The following is a 19,396-nucleotide window of genomic DNA, read 5'->3' as shown; positions in this document are numbered from 1 at the left end:
CAGAAAGCAAAAGCGTATTAGGCAGAATCAGAGGAGTTACATGAAGAATGAATAAGCTAGTGTCCTACAGCCAACTCCCTCAACAAATATAGGGACATATTTAACAGAAAGGGCTAAATTATCTAGATAATTATGACACTGACATAATGGGAAATCCAAAAATGAGTTTCTGTTTCATGCTCAAGGAAGGCAAGATATTGGGGGAAAATGCAGGCACAGAGAGTACAGAAGATGACAGCAGAGCTGTCCTTCATAACAAATGATCCAAAAATATGAAGTAGTGTCACCTTCAGTCCGATTTTGCTACATACTTTCAGAAAGTGATAAGGTATAAAGCAAAGGAAGGAACTGAGAGGTAAGTTAATGAGCCTGTGCTCTAGAGCCCACGAGCCACAACTACTGAGTCCTCGTGCCACAACTACTGAAGCCCGTGTGCCTAGAGCCCGTGCTCCACAACAAGAGAAGCCACCACAATGAGAAGCATGTGCACCACAACAAAGAGTAGCCCCCGCTCGCTGCAACTAGAGAAAGCCTGCACGCAGCAACGAAGACCCAACAGAGCCAAAAATAAATAAATTAATTAAAAAAAAAAAAGAATGTCCTGCTTAGATTTCATAATTACGGTTAACATAATCTTAAACCAAAGGAAAAAAATTTTAGAACAAGTTCCAAAAAAAATCATCTCCCCACCTCACATAAATTCAAGGATACCACAATTCAAACACAGAATCCTTTTTAACCCCTTAAAGACAATTATTAAGCAGGCATTCTACCAAATCAAACAGTCACAGGGTCTGATTAATTTTTCTCCCAACCATTAAGGCTAATAATATCAGGACACTGTCCAGAAAACCTGAGATACTTGGCTTGAAGTTTTTTTCCTCCATTGATAATTTTTTTTAATTGAAGTATAGTTGATTTAAAATACTGTGTTACAATGTTCATTGCAGCTCTATTTATAATAGCCAGGACATGGAAGCAACCTAAGTGTCCATCGACAGATGAATGGACAAAGAAGATGTGGCACATATATACAATGGAATATTACTCAGCCGTAAAAAGGAATGAAACTGAGTTATTTGTAGTGAGGTGAATGGACCTAGAGACTGTCATACAGAGTGAAGTAAGTCAGAAAGAGAAAAACAAATACCGCATGCTAACACATATATATGGAATCTAAAAAAAAAAAAAGGTTCTGACGAACCTAGGGGAAGGACAGGAATAAAGACAGAGACATAGAAAATGGACTTGAGGACACAGGGAGGGGGAAGGGTAAGCTGGGACGAAGTGAGAGAGTGGAATGGACATATAAACGCTACCAAATGTAAAACAGATAGCTAGTGGGAAGTAGCCGCATAGCACAGGGAGATCAGCTCGGTGCTTTGTGACCACCTAGAGGGGGGGGATAGGGAGGGTGGGAGGGAGACACAAGAGGGAGGAGATACGGGGATATATGTATACATATAGCTGATTCACTTTGTTATACAGCAGAAACTAACACACCATTGTAAAGCAATTATACTCCAATAAAGATGTTTAAGAAATAAATAAATAAAATATTGTGTTAGTTTCAGGTGTACAGCAAAGTGGTTCATATATATATATATATATATATATATATTTTTTTTTTTTTTTTTTTTTTTCAGATTATGTTCCATCATAGGTTATTACAAGATATTGAACATTGTTCCCTGTGTTATACAGTAAATCTTTGTTGCCACCTGAGATACTTGGAATTTGAAATGTATACCTGCTGGTCAGCCCTTCTAATCCATCTCTACCTTTCAGGAGAATAGTATATTCCACATAATCTCAATTGAACACTTTTCCCCTTACATGCAAAAACATAATACTTGATTTATGTATTGTTAAAAAGAAATATAATGTGCTGTATTCATATTAGATTATATAATTTTTTTTCCAGTTCTTACTCTTATATCCTTTTTTTTATTCCCAAACTTCTTTTCATTCCTCTGGAAGGAAAAAAAAACCCAAAAAAACTAAAAACTGACATATTGGTTTTTGGAAACTGACATACCCATGGGCAATCTCAAGATTATTATATTTAAGAGTTTGATGGCATCTTTCTTAAATGTATCTTAGCTAATGGTTTTAAGCTACTGGTTTTCCCTCTAATACCTCTCCTTTCCCTAAATTATGACAGCTCTGTAATACAAGCAGAACATGTATTGTTACATTCATTTTAAATACAAGGAAATGGGTAAGTTCAAAGAGGTCAAGTAACTTTCCCAAAGTGAAATCTAGATAATGGCAGGCTGAATCTAGCATCCAGGACTCCTGACTTCTACTTCAATGCTATTTCCTCTATAATACACACCTTTTCTATCAAAAGGATAATACATATCTCAAGACACACAGATCCTATACATCAAAATTAAAGAATGAGTACAACCTTCTGAAGAAGCTCTAAATAAAATGTTATATTTTCTATGTAAGGTTCACCAATCAAGAGATACAACCAATGAAGGTCTCTTGAGAAAATTTCCATTAAAAAACCTAGCGTAGCTTTCCTGCTTCCAAAGAGAGAACCTAGCGAATGGTAATTGGATGGTAACTGAACTATGTCAGGTGAAGATGCCAATTCTCAGATTCCCAAATCACAGTATTTTATTTAACTTTCTATGACCATTTAGTCAATGGGAAAACAAAAGTGATAGATTTTAAAGGCCCCCTTCTTTCCCCTCCTAGATTCTAAGTGTGATCTCCAGAACAGTGACAGCAATAGAAAAATCACCGAAAATTTGTTGGAAATGCAAATTCTCAGGCTTCACCCAGGCCTACTGTGTCATAGACTCCTGGGGTGGTACCCAGCAATCTGTGTTTTAACAAGCCCTCCAGATAATTCTTATGCATACCAAAGTTTGAGAACTACTGTCTTAAACTATCAAAGCTTTGAAAACATTGCATTTCTGTTTCTCTGCTATGTATACAAGCTCTTTATAACTTGTCATTTTAAGAATAGCTTCTCCATACTATATTAATTTGATCGCACTTTTAATGACAAATTCATTTTTCCCTGTTCAGTGTTCCATGAGTTTTGGCTCATGCAGAACTAGCATAAAGTTTAAATACAAGTTGCTATAAATTTAATAGTTAGCCTTAACTATCATATTTCACTGACTCCATATCTTTTAAAATTTCATTAAAAAAAATCCCTTGCCCTTCTTGTACCTAAATAATATATCTTCTAATCAGTAATGAGCCTTATGAGTCAGTATTTTATTTATTGTACAATAATGCTTCATGGAGAATTGTATTACTTATAGTTTTTATATCCTATATTTTCTATAAACAAAAATCCAAAGTCCTTCAGGGTACAACTTTTCTAATCTGTTATGCATTTAAATTATTTAATACTTATTTTTGCCCAGTTTCTACAGGATGCACTGTGAAACTAATGTGCCAGCAGGTACATGTCATGCATTCCTTTTTCTTTCTTCTAATGTCTGATAACAAATGAAAGTGGGGATGCTAGGAATTGTTAAAAAGAAAGTAAATGAATTCTTTGTCTCACTCTGCACAGATGTACTAAACTCACATTTCCCAAAGGAGAAAGAAGATATTCAAAGGAAATAAGGGTCACAATATATATAACGAATGTTTAAGGAATCAGGATGTTTGAATTCTAAGGTCAGATGGTTTGCTCTGCAGAACTCTGGATGATGTGGTAAGAAAGGAAAACATTGAAGGCTAGATGGTAATCTAGGACACACAGCACACATTTCAGACAAGTCTGCAAATGCATTAAACAAAAACGTGCCTGCTTGTTTGAAGTCAGAATTGGCAATTAGTAATCTATTTAAAACCTTTCACACATTGATGGTGAAATGGAAGAATGTCAGTACTTACATTTCAGTAAAAGTATCTAGGGGAAAAAAGCCATCACAATTTAAAAGTGTCCATATTTAAAATATAAACTTACAATACAGAGAACGAGAACACTTACGACTTTTTTTAAAGGCAAAGATAGAAAACAGGAAAAAGATGGCCCCAAAGTTGGAACTAAAATGTTTGATATCCACAGACATTTTAGCCAGACAACAAGGTTTTCAAATAGATGGATAACCTGTCAGATCAATAAGAATAGTATGTAGCAGGAGCTGCTTCAATGGATTCAGACTAGGCTGGAGGCAAACCCAAAGGCAGCCTACTTTTTTAAGTGCCAAATGAGAATGACAAAATTGGAAGAAGTCAATAGGAAGGATGAAAAGATATTAGACATCTTTATAAAAACCTGCCCAATTTAACAGTTTGTCTTTACACCAGAATGCAAAGAAGAAATGCATAGACTCTAAAACTGTATTAGAGAGAAGAAAACCCATGGGAGAAATGACCAAGATCAAAACTCTAGTCCTTAACAGTTGAAAGCAACCATGGATTATAAGACTATGTATGAAGGGGATTCAAGTTGTGATTTAATATTTGTATGACGAGCATCACTGCTGAAACATTCCTCAGGATCAATAAAGCCTACAACTTCTCTAAACAGTTCTTTGGAGTTCTATATTTGTAAGATACTGTCATTAATCTGTTTCCTATGCCCAGCTTGGTAGGTAGGTAGTTACCGGAAAAAGGAAAGCAAAGCAGTTTTATATTGAGCAACTGTAAGGAATCTGTACTAATTTTCACAATTGGACAAAGAAAACTTCCTAAACAGCCAAATACCAAAAAAATCACAAACCAAAGCTTTATAGTTTATAGCAGTGTGATAACAATTAGTATATGCCAAATGATAACCTTACGAATTACCATATAAGACAACAATTCAACTCTATATAAAGATAGGGTCAATGATTTTGCAACTGAACAAAATATGGTGTGTTTGATTCTAAATTAGAGCCCCTTAGAATATTAAAGTTGTTAAGAACTCTAGGGGGCAAGGGGATGACAAAAATGACAATATTTTACTTTCATCCAACATTTGCAACTAATACAGAGTGGCTCTGTTCTTGGAACTGGGCCAATGTATTTGATTCTTTTTTAAATCAAAGATGATTTAGAATAGGAAGCAACCAGAAAACTTTTGAAATATTTTGGAAGGAAAATATACAGTCTTTTTAATCTTGCTAGGAAAAATAAATAAATGGAGGTGCAAAAACAGTGGGCAAAAAAAAAACAGGTTTGCTACAGCACACCTGCTCTCATTGAGAGGTTTTGTTTCTTCTTTTCACATTTGCTCTTACAATTTTCTTCAAAAAATCCTGTCCACCTATTCATCCTTCAGGGAATAATAAACACAATTAAAAGACAAACAAACAAACAAAAGCATTCCATACAAACCTGAAGGAAAAATTAATCTATGATCCAGATGTTTGTGAAGGTATATGAAAGAAGAACAGACAGGATAAGACATTTAAGGATAAAGCGGTAAGTTTTCTGGTATTTATTTTCCAAAAAGTGGGTGGGATTAGAAGTAAGATAAGCATCTATCAGTCTTAAATGAAAACAAAGAGGGACACTCATGATTCAAAGCAATCAATCTATCATCAAGCCAGGCTTGCTGTAAGATTATAGGTCCAGTTCTCATGTTAACTTTTTTAGATAATATTTTTAGATAAATTTTCTGGAAAGAAATGAGTAACAGAAATTTTTTGTTGTTGAAATAAAATGATTCGGTTTCAAATCCTTTTTAATATTCTCCTTTCCCAATTCTCTTCACCTCAATCCAGAAACCCCTCCATCCAGACAGAGTTCATGTTTTCTTTCTTTTCTATTTTAGTGAAAACACACCACACTGATTGTAAGAATCTTACTAGATTTCCATTTGCTTTGCCTCAGCTCCTACATTAATCCAAACAATAAGGGCCTTTAAAACATTCATAAATAACCTGCTGCTGCTGGCACCTAGGAGCCGAGTGCAGCAATGTTAAGCAACAACAAATTTCATAGTTCAAGAGGCACAGTTAAGGAAAAAGGTTGCTCAGGAAATCACTCTTATTTAGCACAAAGATCCTTAAAAATTGCATGAAATCAGTCAAGTAACTATAGAAACCAATTTCTTCAGCTCCATATCACACGTCTCACACCTCAATTGTCTTTATTATCGTCTGCTGTCAGATCCTTAATCAGAAATGTGAACAGGCTTGATGATTTATTCAGCAGGGAAAAGAATCTGTAGGTCAAGTGAAAAATTTCACACACACACCCATACATACACCACGTCTTCAACCTTAGGTACTTTCATTTCCTTCTGTTCTCAGCAGCTCTGGGGGCAACTCCAGTGAGATCCAATATTAAGGCTCAATTAAAATAAGCTCCAATTAGTGGAGCTTTTTTCTCTGGGGCTAGAAAAGTCAGGAAATGGATATTGGGAAATGTAAAAAGTCAGCTACTGAGAGGAGGCTGCAGACATAAATGAACTTATTTGTTGATTTCTACAGTTGCTATGCAGAGGCCTCTGGGAGTAAAAGCTTAACCAGTCTAAGCTATAAACTAAAACCCCCGCAGCTAAACATGAACTGTGTGAAACAAGGGCTCCATTCCAGAACAGAAAACTGCTGGGCCCAGAAAATTAAAAGCCAGAGGCGTTTTCCATTTAAAACTAAATCCCAGTACCACCTCCCAGCCAAAGAATTATAAGCAGTATCAGATTTACAAAACGAACAATTACCCTGGAAAAATGTAGCCTATTGTACGGTCCCAGATGCTAAATCTCAGAAGTTTCTTTTCTTTCTTTCTTTTTTTTTAATCCCACATTATATTCCTCCAAGTGTGCTGCTGTAGTTTACAAAGAGCCATTTCTAGACAGGCCTAAGCCTTGAAAATAAATTTTAAAAGGAGAGCACATAACTCATTGACCTCATTTGAAGTACTGCCCTTGCCTTCAGCAGTTCCTGTCCTTCCCCAAGGCTTCGGCAAATGGTATGCAACAGCAAAATAAACCCTGACCTAATTGCCAGGAGAGAGCTGCCAACCTTCCCTCAAACACAAAGACAAGCATGGTAACTTGAAAGTCCTACCTCTTTGGCTTTCTGCTTTAATCTCAGCTGTTCTGGATCTTCTTTATTGGAACGACTCTATCAAAGGAAAAGAAAATTTTAATAGAAATTACTAGCATCTAAACACCATAGTTGCCGTTAAATATTTAATAAATGACAATTTTCTCTTGTGATTGAAAACCTTAGCTCCAGGGGAAAATGCCTCAATCCAGTCTGGTGCTCTCCCTCCCACCTCCCCCTCCCTCTCATCATCTGGGCTGGCTGCTGCAGTCTAGCCCGGAGGAAGCTTATAGAGAAAATGATGCTAACAATGTCAGTCAGGTCCAGTTGAGGCATGACGTTGTTCTTGCTGGAATACTAAAAACTGAAAAATGGATGGTGGAGATGAAGGAAAAGAAAAGGATAACTGTTGGCTCAAATGAATGAAAACAATCAACATGGGCTAATCCTTAGGTGAAGCCATTTTGGTAAAAAACATGGTATTTCAAGGACTATTAAAAACAAGAACGTGACGAACTTTGAACCAAATTTCTCTCTCTTCAAAAGTGTAATTTTTAAAAACTAAGAAATACATCCCGATGTTTTCATTAGAGTATCTTATCATCTTTGGGTCCTCTATAGCACTTAACAGAATGCTGTGCCCAAGAAAATGTTCAATAAATGTTTATTGAATGTCACTTTCCATACTGATTCAGTTTAACATTCAAAAAATGAATAATCTTACAGGACTGCTATAAGAAAAGAGCTACCTTCTACATGTAATGCCATGATGGAACCAAAGGTAAGGAAAGAACTATATTTCTGACATTACAGACATTTGTCCACTGAAAAATATGCTGCGGATAGGTGTATTCTTCTTCTTATTCTAATAAAGTTACCTAACTCCTTATAAATCTGAATATTCCATAACATTCAATAGCAGCTAACTAAAGATAGCTAACAAAACGAAGCAAAAAGTATTTTCCTATTTACTTAGTTTAACTGATAATGTTTTTACTGATTTATCAGTACTTCTGTTAAAGGAAAACACAAGGAAGAAACTGTTTAGATTTGAGTGCCTTCTAATTTTAAACACCTTAATTAAATACCTACATAAGATTCTACCCAAAGCTAATACATTTTTTCTTAATTTTGTCTCCAATCTAATAAAACAACTTCACTCTAGCCCAAACTAAGAAAACTCCCTTGTTATTCTACTTATGTTAGGAGAGAATGAGCATGAGTATATGTGTATTCACATAAAAATATGTGTGTATGTATATGTGTGTGTACATAATTTTTCCCACAGTATAAAATGGGCACATTTGGGTATCAAGTCTTTGTCAGTCAACCAATATTTATTGACTATCCATAGTATATATTCTACTCTGTGTGCCATGGTTCTAGGCCTTGGAGATACAGAAATGAGGTAACAAGACAAAGTCTCTGCCTTCGAGTAACTTACATTTTAAGAGAAAAATAAAACAATTTTATAGAAATTAAACACAATTGTGAAATGTAAAACATTTATGATGGGGAAAAATAAAAAACAATGACTGACAGTGATAAGTACTATAAAGAAAATCAAATAGGATTATGTGATAGAAAGGGGGGCGTACTTCTATAGCTAGAACGGGATGGAAGGCACCTCTGAGGAGTGACAACTGAGCAGAGATCTGAATGACAAGAAGGAGGCAGCCACATAACGATCTGGGGGAAGAACACTCTTAAGCAGAAGGTACAGTCACTGCAGAAGCCAAAAAATGGGAATATGGTTGGCATACTTGAGGAAAGAAAGAAGGCTGGTGTGGCTGGAGCATAAAGAAAAGTTGAGAGATAAGGCTGGAGACAATGTGCCGCCTTGTAGGTCATGATAAGGAGTTGGGGTTTGATTCTAGTTGTAAGAAAAAGCCAGTGGAGGGTTTGGAGCACAGGTGTGAGAGGGCACTGGCAGGACACTTTCGGAAGGTCACTCTGGCTGCCGTACAGAGGATGCACTGTGCAGGTGCAAGACTGGAGACACAGGCACACAGAGCCGTTAGGAAGCTGCTCTAAAACAACCGCTGTAAATGCAAGACTGAGAAAAAGATGAGGGCAACTTGAACCAGCACCACAGAATATGATGATAAATAACTAGATCGAAATACATGTTGGGGGTAGAGTCAACCAGATTTATCGATGGATTGGATATAGGGTGTGAAGTAAAGAGAGGAATCAAAAATGATGCCTAGGATTATGGCCTAAGTAACTGGAAGGATAGAAAATTCCAACTTCCCGAGAAGGTAAAGACCAGAGCAGATTTGGGGAAAGGGAACTCAGTGTTCAGTTTTAGATGCTTCATTAGTAGTCTAGGATACAAACTTGGAGCACAAAGAAAGGTCACTGTGACTGGAGCAGAATGAGTGAAGAAGGGAAGGACATGAGGCAAGTTCAGAGAGAGAGGTGGGTGCCTTTTAAAATTTGGTAGTAAGTTTGGATTTTATTTTAAGGCAAGAGGAAGTCACTGAAGGATTTTAAGCAACAGAGACACACATGATTTGTTATGAAAACATTATCCTGACAACAGTATGAAAAATGGATTGTAGAAGGAAAAGGACATTAGTTAGAAGACATTATAAAGGTCCAAGGGAAAGATGACTCAGACCAGAGTGATGACAACAGTGATGAAGAGAAGGTGGTGGATACATTTTGGGAACTGAATAGGAAAGCGAACTGGACGTAGGGAGAGAAAAGAGGAAGAGGAGTTAAAGATGACTCCTAGGTTTTTTTGGCTTGAACATCTGGGTGAATAATGATGTCATTTACTGAGTTAGAAAATCTGTAAGAGTAGAAGGTAAAACTACGAGAAAGTGAGAGCAAGTATAATATACTACACCCGATAATAACTAAACAAGTATTTAAAGGTTTATAACCTTGTTTACAGCATAGTAATTGGGAATAAAATACCAATAAACCACCTCGTTACATTGGCTGTGTGCTTGCTTATAATACTCAAGGGCTCGAGAAAGAGCATCCTCCTGTCCCAGCAGCCTTTCCCAGTGCAAGAGGGGTCAGAATGGGGGCTGAGACTGTGGGACAGTGAGAAGCTGCACAGTGACAAAGTTGTGGTGCACCTTGGCACATGAAGGCATAGACCAGAGGTCAAGAATGCAGGGTGAGGAAGGGCTGGGGAAGACCCACCAAGGCATGGGCCAGTGGGCATGGCGGCCAATTACATGGGCGATGAAATGAGGGCAGGGGTAACAGTGGTAGCAGACAGAAGAGTCAGTCAGCATGGCTGCTTGGGAGATTGGTTACATTGATCAAATAAGTAAATTGAGAACATAAGTAAATATATCGAGGATAATGAGAGCCAAGTTTCTGACTTCAGAGTAAGTACTTATAAACATGGAAAGGTTAAGGCTAGGAAGAACCCTAAGATATCAAGAGTCGGAGATATTCATATAAATTTATAGTTTTATAACGTACACACACAGGAAAATAGTTATAGATCTACGTTTGTGTGTTTATATAGGTATGTGTACATATCCCATACCATACATGTTTCCTAGATCTGTCCATTTGACAGGGTCTACAGGGTATCTATGTAATGATACCCTCTTAGCAATGAGCACACTGTAGGCTCTAATCTTGATTTCTGGATATCATCCTCAACTAAAAAGTATACGGTTCCTTGGAGAACTGACTGATTCCAGGGCTGGGAAAGGATGAGTAAAAGCTGGGCCTGGAGCATCTTGTGCCTGAAAGTAAGGACGTGCTCAGTGAATGATGGAAACATGATTAAAGGACAGAAGTGCCAGCTGGAAGGGTCTCCCACTCAGGAGCAATTTGAGCAACAAAATAAATAATGAAAGTAACGGGTTACAACCTGTTGCATCAAACAGAAATCCACAAGTGCATGTTGATATAAATGAATGCATGAATGTATGAATGTATGAATGAATGAATGAGAGAGAGGAAAGCTCTTCCACAAAGTAGAGTACTAATAAACGTAGAAGAGATGACGAGAATAAAGAATCACCATTTGGCAGCCATCACAGAGGTATCTGATTCACAGGTATCATCTATGGATGCTAAAGTTGCTCTGTGGAGTTTGATGAGGTACGGGATATTAGTATAATGCTATAATACCGTCCTACAAAAAACTAATTGATTACAAAGGGGGAAAGGGCAACTTTAAAATGGAGAGAACTGATCAAGGTTGCCTTTTGATAGAATCAGCTGAGAAGAATGAAGCATCATTTCTATGCGTTCCCACCAAGAATGCATGACCCAAGTCAAGTTGTAAGGAAACATAAGATGAACCCAGGTTGAGAGTCACCCTACAGAAGGTAAGGCTTGTACTCTTGTACTCTTGAAACCTGTCAAAGACATGAAAGAAAAAGAGTGAGAAAATCTGACTGAAGGAATCTGATGACAACTGAATAGACACATATTCCTGAATGGGAAAATGGACCATGAAGGAAAAAGAGGGTTGAGACAGCTGGTTAAATCTGAATGGGGTCTGTGGATTAGATGGTAGTGTCATGTTATTCACGTCCTGACTTGGAAGGTTATATAGAAGAATGGCCTTGCTTTCGCAAATACATGCTAGAATGTTTAGGAGTGATGAGACATCATGTCTGAAGCTTGCTTTCAAAAGGCTCAGAGAAAGATTAATTAGAGACAACAGTTCCACAACTTTGTGAATGTACGAGAAACCTCTGAATTCAAAGAAAAAAAGAACAAAAGAAAGAGAATAATGATAACAGGAGTGTGCACCTGTGTACAGAAATGATGCAGATGGAGGAAATGCGGTAAAATGTTAAAAATGGGGAACCCCAACTGAAAAGGAGATGTATAGTTCTGGCAACTTTTCTGTAAGTATGAAATCATTTCAAAATAAATCAATTTTTTAAAAAGTGATTAGTATGTGACTAGGAACAAATATTCTAAAAGGGGAGGATTCCAATAACATTGGAAATCAAAACTAAAGCGTTTAAAACAAAAAATAACACTAGTATCCAACCCTTAAGACTGCTCCCCAAGGCCTACAAAGAAATGTGCAGCAACAAAATGCAAACTATGATGGAACTAGCTCTCACTCCATCTGGCACTAATGGTCCAGGAAAATGCTTAAAGGAGGAAGAAAGAAAATCAATAATAGCCTTACCTGTTCTCTCTTTTAGTATCTCTCTAACCCATTCCTGCTCATCTTCTATTTTGTTTCATATAATCCTAATTACTCCTAATTTTTACCTATAACATTCATGTCCACTTTCCAAATTTTCCTCTCTCAACTTCAACTTGGCACATATTAAATCATATCCCTAAAAAGACCTTGAAAAATTTTAAAACATTTTTACTTGGGGAGGGGGGAATGGTATGATGCTAGGCACACAGGAATTGAGAATGAGGAGACAAAAGATTATGTCTCATTAAACTAAATTAACTGAAAGCCACTGTACCACACCATCCTGTGGCTGTGAGAGAATTTATTAATAATTTCATTTTAAGAAATCCTTCAGAGAAATCTAAAGGCCTAACAAAACCAAGATAGTCAACAAATGATAAAGCCAATTCTGACCTCCTTGCCAGGCCATGTTCACTCATAAATCACACAGGACCTTACCTTGGCTGCTTTAAGTAACATTTCTCTTTCTTCTACATCCTTTCTCTGCTTCTCCAGTTGATCTAGCTTTTCAAGAAATTTGAGCTGTGATCTGGTGTCATTAGACAGGATGTAATTTTCACTTGCCTGGGGAAAAAAAAGGTCTTATGATGATCCTAGGCAACACATTCTACATTAGGTCTTGTTATAAATCAGCTAACGACAGTAACACAAACATAGGGAACTAAATTTACAGGAGGTAATATGTTTATTTCTGTTAAGCAAACAACAACAAAATAAGGACTTTAATCATCCTTAAAACTTGAGAGGTGATTAAGCATTGAAATTTCAAAGAGCTTTCCTAGTAAGCTTCATCCAAGGGGAGGAAAAAGGAATTAAGCCAAGCAGATCCTAATAACTGGAAGTAGAAAGCAAGAGAGTGCACCGTTTACCTATAATCTAAATCTTTTTATTTAAACTATCGTCCAGATCAGCAGACCTTAATGATTAATTAAATCGTAGGCCTGTGAAAGACAAAAATAAGAAACAATCATCTCACTGAAAAATATACCTAAGATGAAAGTTATCACCCTTGTTTCTATTGTTGAATTGGTCTAATCATGCCAAGTGAAGGCAACTTCTATCAAAATACAACATGAGACAAAATGGCAAACATTAAAATCCTAAACCCTGTTGTAAGGATTTCCTTAAGCTATGGACTTGGGCAGAAACTATAGTCAAAGAAATTAAGTATACAATGTATAAATGAGAGTCATAACAGAGAAGTATAATTATTCATCTTCAATGTTCCATAAAATGATAAAATTTATACTGTTTCATTTATTCTGATATTCTACAGTGTAAAACAGTGCTTTACAGTCTAAATATTTCATAATTTTATCTGATATGACCACCTATCTCTCCTCCTTTAATACATGTATGCTTGTTGGGGGTGGGGTGACTTCCTGCCATCTACTCATTTCAGTAATTCAGACGTCCAAGCTGTAGGAGGGAGACTATAAAATAGGAAAACTGAATGTTTTTAAACATTTAGTCCAAAGGTCAGTGCGTGGCTTGGAAATCTGGGTACAGCACCATTCCCATCTTTGTTTTATCCCATGCTTATGGTTGATTCAATTAACTGGAACTGAGAGATTTCATATGCCCAAGATTCTTTTTAAATTAAATTTTTATTGTTGGTATTTAACTAGATCAAAAGAGTATTACATAGAATAATGAACAAGGATGTATTAGTGCTACTTATTTTACTTTGTGTTTAATACAAAAAGAATTCTCAAATGTTTTTAAAGTTAAATAATACAAGATAGAATATGGAATACATTATAAGCCAACGATACAGGCATAAACAATAACCAATGGTTTCTTAAATACTTCATTTTTACCATTTTTGTGTTCATATACCCTGGAGATAATTTACTGACAGGATTTAATTTAAAAGGACAGCAAATGCTAAATTAAAAAGGGGCACAGACTTTCTAAATTTGAACCCAATCTCCTTTCCATGCTAAGATTCCTTCTCTCTCTTCCAACTCAGTACAACTGCCTCTTGCTTAATGCATCCTTCCTTTACTCTTACACATCCTAAACAACTGAGTGTCTTCCCTACTTCTACTGAGTCTCCAATTTTATTTAAACAACAGTAACCCCAATCTTATCATGATGCTTCCTGTCTACCCAGCTGGTCTAACTGAAGTCTTTTTGCACCACAGAGTCAGGTGGTTTAGCAGTGAAAATATAAGGACTCAGACCAAACAATAACATCATCAAGTGAATCCCATCTAAAGAAAGTACTACAGCCCCTTTCAACTGGAAAACATGAAGTTTCTCCACAGCCGCTGGCACGTAGAAGACTCTAACATATCTTCAGTGGGAAAAAAGCTGGCAGCAAGATCAAAAGCTTTGTATCACGTGTGTCACTTTCTACTTCTTTACTTAAATCTCAGTTTATGGACTATGATTAATTAGAGAATTACGTCTAACCAGGTGAAAGATTATCAAAAGTAGATGGATTTCAAATGGAAAGAGATGGTGGGATTTTGCTTTTAATAAAAGTAGCTTGGGGCTTCCCTGCTGGCTCAGTGGTTGAGGGTCTGCCTGCCGGTGCGGGGGACGCAGGTTCGGGCCCTGGTCTGGGAGGATCCCACATGCCGCGGAGCAACTAGGCCCGTGAGCCACAATTACTGAGCCTGCACGTCTGGAGCCTGTGCTCCGCAACAAGAGAGGCTGCGATAGTGAGAGGCCCGCGCACCGCGATGAAGAGTGGCCCCCACTTGCCGCAACTAGAGAAAAAAAAAAAAAAACCCTCACACAGAAACGAAGACCCAACACAGCCGTAAATAAATAAATAATTTAAAAAAAAAAAAAAGTAGCTCACTTTTGTGAAATTCATGGAGTAAAATTTCCCATACTGTACAGATAAAAATAAATCCTATCAGGGATGAACTGAAATATAAGGACAGGGCTCAATCTGTGACACAAAGATTATTAAAATCAAAGTCTACAAAATAAGTATATAATTTTGAACTAGATCCAAATATAATTAAATGATTATTATTTCTGTTTAAAGAAGAATGATCATGTAGCTGCTTTTCTATATGTGCAAATTCACACAGTGGCATTAGCTGTATTAAGGAATAAGTGTGGGGAAAGGTGGACAGGGGAAAATCAATCAGGATAGGCAGTGTCAAGACAGAAGGTTAAGAAGGTGTTAGCTTTAAGCTAAGTTATTGAGTTTCTAAGTGGGGTAGATACTATCCATTTTGCCTGGGGCAACTAAATCCTTGAAATATGTGTTATTGATATACACTAGAAGAACTACTCCATCTGAAGGCTATACATAATAGAGCTTTGGATGGCATTCTGGATAGTAAACATTACTTGGAAAAATTCTATTCCATACTAAAGGTACATGCTACGTTTTGTATAGAAACTGCTTACTGTAAATGAAAGTGCACTCATGTATATCTGAAACAACAGGGTGTTTGAGGCAGGAAAAGGGGAGAATCCAGATGTGAAAAATTATAAGGCTCTTTAAAAAGTTACAGTAAAAAGACAAAAAGGAAGACTAATCCCCCCACATCCCAAAAGTGAAGGTAAATTGTTATCAATTTAAATTAGGTTACTGCAAATTTAGGATGCTAATTGTAATCCCCAAGGTAACCACTAAGAAAATATCTAAAAAATACACACACACACACACACACACACACGCGCGCGTGCACGTGCGCGCACGAAGGGAATCAAAACAGTATACAACAACAAACAAAATCAAACAAAAAAGAAGGCAGTAGTAAAGGAGTGCCAAAAAAGCTGTAAGACACACACAAAAACAGAAATAGCAGAAGTAAGTTCTTCCTTAATCAGTAATTACTTTAAATGCGAATGGATTAAACTCCTCAATCAAAAGGTAGAGACTGACAGAATGGATAAAAAGCAAAATCCAACTATATGCTGTCTACAAGATATTGGCTTTAGATAAAAGCACAAATAGGTTGCAAGTCAAAGGATGGGAAAAAATATTCCATGCAAATAATAACCAAAAGAAAGCAGGGGTGGTTATACTAATATCAGGCAAGACAGACTTTGTGTCAAAAACTGTTAAAAGAGACAGGACATTATATACTGACAAAAGAGTGAATTCACCAAGAAGATCTAACAAGAAGATATACACACTAGACAACAGAGCCCCCAAATATATGAAGCAAACGCTGACAGAACTAAAGAGAAATAGTTTTACAATAGTAGTTGAAGTCTTCAATACCCTACTTTCAATACTGGATTGAATACCTATACAGAATATCAATATGGAAATAGAGGACCTAACACTATAAACCAACTAGATCTAAGAGACATATATGAACGTTCCTCCCCAACAACAGCAGAGTACACATTCTTCTCAAGTGCACATGGAACATTCTCCAAGACAGACCATATGTTAGGCCACAAAACAAGCCTCAATAAATTTAAAACGATTGAATTGTGCTAAGAATATTCTCTGACAACAATGGAATGAAGCTAGAAATCAACAACAGAAGGAAAACTGGAAATTTCATGAATATGTGGAAATTAAACAATATACTCTCAAATAACCAATGAAATAAAGAGATCTCAAGGGAAATTAGAAAATACCTAAGAAGATGAATGAAAACAAAAACACAATGTACCAAAACTTATAGAATGCAGCAAAAGCAGTGCTCAGAGAGAATTTTATAGCAATAAATAAATGCCTACATTAAAAGGGTAGATCTTAAATCAGTAACCAACCTTACATCTTCAGGAAACAAAATGAGAAATGAAAGTAGGATCATTACCACTGACCTTACAGAAATAAAAAGGATTATTAGAGAACAAATTCCAGAAGCACACAAAAATAAATACTGATATTAGGGGTTTTTTCACAGCTTTTTCTGATGATCATATATTTTTAAGTCAGTCCAGCAAATTCTCACAAAGATTTATACAAGTGAGGACCTCAGCAACTATAAATAGTTCTTCCAAAGTTCTAAATGAAGCAGAAAGGAGAGAAAACAGAATGATTTCCTCTAGGAAATTTACCAGTGGTAGAGTGGCTGATCTTCCCTAGATTGCTTTTAACCTATGTGTAGGACATCATGACAATGACCATTCTTGCAAACTCAAAACCTTATAAGGTTACCCATATACCACATTGTACAAAATCTACCTATGAACATTTCTTGATATAGGGGGAAAAGGTTATCTTTTTCAACCCTCATTACCCAATAAATTTGTTCTCCATCAAAACCATAATGCAAATAAATCTAATGCTTTCATCTTGATGATGGCAAGTGATTTGGTTCACACTACTAGGGATAAGATAGGCTATTCTTGCATTTAATTTTTTATAAAAGTGGTCAATATCAATAATGAGTGGCACCAATATTAGCACTCAATGTAATCATTTAACTTATTAAAAGGAACAGGAGTGCTAGCAGAGAACGGATCACTGAAGAGAACACAGCTATCCAATATGTTATCCCTTCTAACATATCCTCCCTCCCACTCAAGAGCTTTAGGAGGAGAAGCCTCAGTCAGAACAGATGCAAATTTCAATGTACAGTGACACAGAAGCTTTGGATACCATTTGAAACCCTATTTTATTTGTCATGTAAGCGTATCTAAATAAGGCAAATTAGGAATGAGACTTTTATTTTCTACCAATATGAAATATGTCTTGACCATTTCCTTGAAAAAATATACTTAGAATATGAATCCATATCAAAAAACTACCTTTAACACAATAAAGAAGAGACAGAAGAGTTTGTTCTTCTTTAAGGATTTCCTTTACCTTGTAAGTTGTCATTCGATGCTGAGCGATTGTAGTCAGTTTTTCTAGAAGGCCTCGTAATCGCTCCTGTGTTGCATGGGAGATCAAGTTCACAGCATCAGAGTTAAGTTCTGTAATGTCATGCTTTTTACCTGTGGAAGCAGAGAAAATCCATTACGTGTTTTAGTAGTGGCTGATAATTGAAATAATTAGCACAGCAGGTATTCTGTTCCCCCTGGAAGTCATACCCATTATGAATAAAGGTTTGGAGATTATGATTTTCCTGGTAAAGTCACAACTTCAAAGATCTTAGACATTACATTAATAAAACCTAGCCTGAAGCCTCAGAAAATATAGACATTGTTTCACTTAGCCTCTAGACTCATTCTCCTTGCAAGGTCATTTATAGGACAAAGTTAATAAGAACACAAATCAAGTCTAGTGTTCAGGGAGGAAAATGGTAACTGCAGAAATCAGTGCTGTATTCTGTTAATTTTAGTCATTTAAAAAATAGAAAATTACATTTTGCCGTTTGACACTGTTAACAATTTATGACATTTATTTCAGTTAATTCAGATTGTGAGCCTCTGTTAATAACTTGTCTGCATGACACACCTATACTCCTTTTGTCCATTACCAATCATGCTTATTTTGCACTAACTCATGTTCCATAAGTTGACCTGGTAATTAATTTACAAGTTGAAACGGTTTCAAAGCCTCATCATTTTTACCCATCAATTTGAAAAATTTCTCTTTCACTATATCTCCTTCCATAAATAAACCAAACTTCTATTCTTCCTTCTGCTAACTAGAAAGAAAGTTTCAGGAAAACAATTTGGACCACATACCCCAAAGCAGAAGCTCATTTATAAGTCAACCTTATCAGTTTTTAAATAGTAATTCTCCAGCTCAGTGAAACAACCTGTATCATCAGAGACCTAACTCTAAAGATAAAGGTAATTAGGTAATCTCATTTAAATGAGCTTTTAAATAGTGCTATTGTGTTTGTTTTTAACATATGTATTTATAGAAATTTAAAATATATTATTATTTGATTTTGCACTCTATCTGAAACATACTCATATACTCAAAGTGTGAATGAGTATTGCAAAAAACAAGCTTTAATTAAAAGCTAACAATTCTTAAACACATTCTTTGACATTATTCTATAACAAATGTTAAACTTCATTCAAAATGTGGGCTATAGTAAATCACACAGGAAAACGATATAAAACGATTCAGCTTCTCCTATAACAAACTTTCAAAACAAAGCAGTTCATTACTTTGTAGCAAAAATGAATTAATCACCAAGTTATGATTCAAGGAGGGGAAAAACACTGAAAAGTCAAATCTGCTTTACTAAAACATCAGCATAAACAAATAGTGGGAGCCTTCTATAGAAGGAATAATGCAATTTCAAAACAATTCAATGATTAAAATTATAATTAAACATAGAGTATATAGAGGATGACATGCCAGTTAATTCTTAAAGAAAGTGAACATTTAAGAATATATAGGGTTTGGGGAGAAACTTTGAAAATAATTTCATATGTATTTTATAAA

At 36.1% G+C, this 19,396-nt stretch overlaps 1 protein-coding gene across 1 annotated transcript in view; it reads right to left on the bottom strand.

Annotated features, from left to right (window-relative positions):
* TAF4B (TATA-box binding protein associated factor 4b) overlaps window positions 1-19,396 on the bottom strand; it is a 113,221-nt gene that overhangs the window by 38,235 nt on the left and 55,590 nt on the right. Inside the window, exons 11-13 of the mRNA XM_068563585.1 lie at window positions 17,855-17,985; window positions 12,550-12,675; window positions 6,981-7,037 (exon numbers count right to left, since the gene is read on the bottom strand). Of these exons, the coding sequence (XP_068419686.1) occupies window positions 6,981-7,037; window positions 12,550-12,675; window positions 17,855-17,985 (314 nt within the window). The remainder of the gene's footprint in view (window positions 1-6,980; window positions 7,038-12,549; window positions 12,676-17,854; window positions 17,986-19,396) is intronic.

This window comes from Eschrichtius robustus, chromosome 14 (assembly GCF_028021215.1).
Source record: "Eschrichtius robustus isolate mEscRob2 chromosome 14, mEscRob2.pri, whole genome shotgun sequence".
In the NCBI taxonomy this organism is placed as follows: domain Eukaryota; kingdom Metazoa; phylum Chordata; class Mammalia; order Artiodactyla; family Eschrichtiidae; genus Eschrichtius; species Eschrichtius robustus.
Note: the sequence above shows the minus strand (reverse complement) of the source record. Positions and strands in the feature narration are given on the sequence as shown.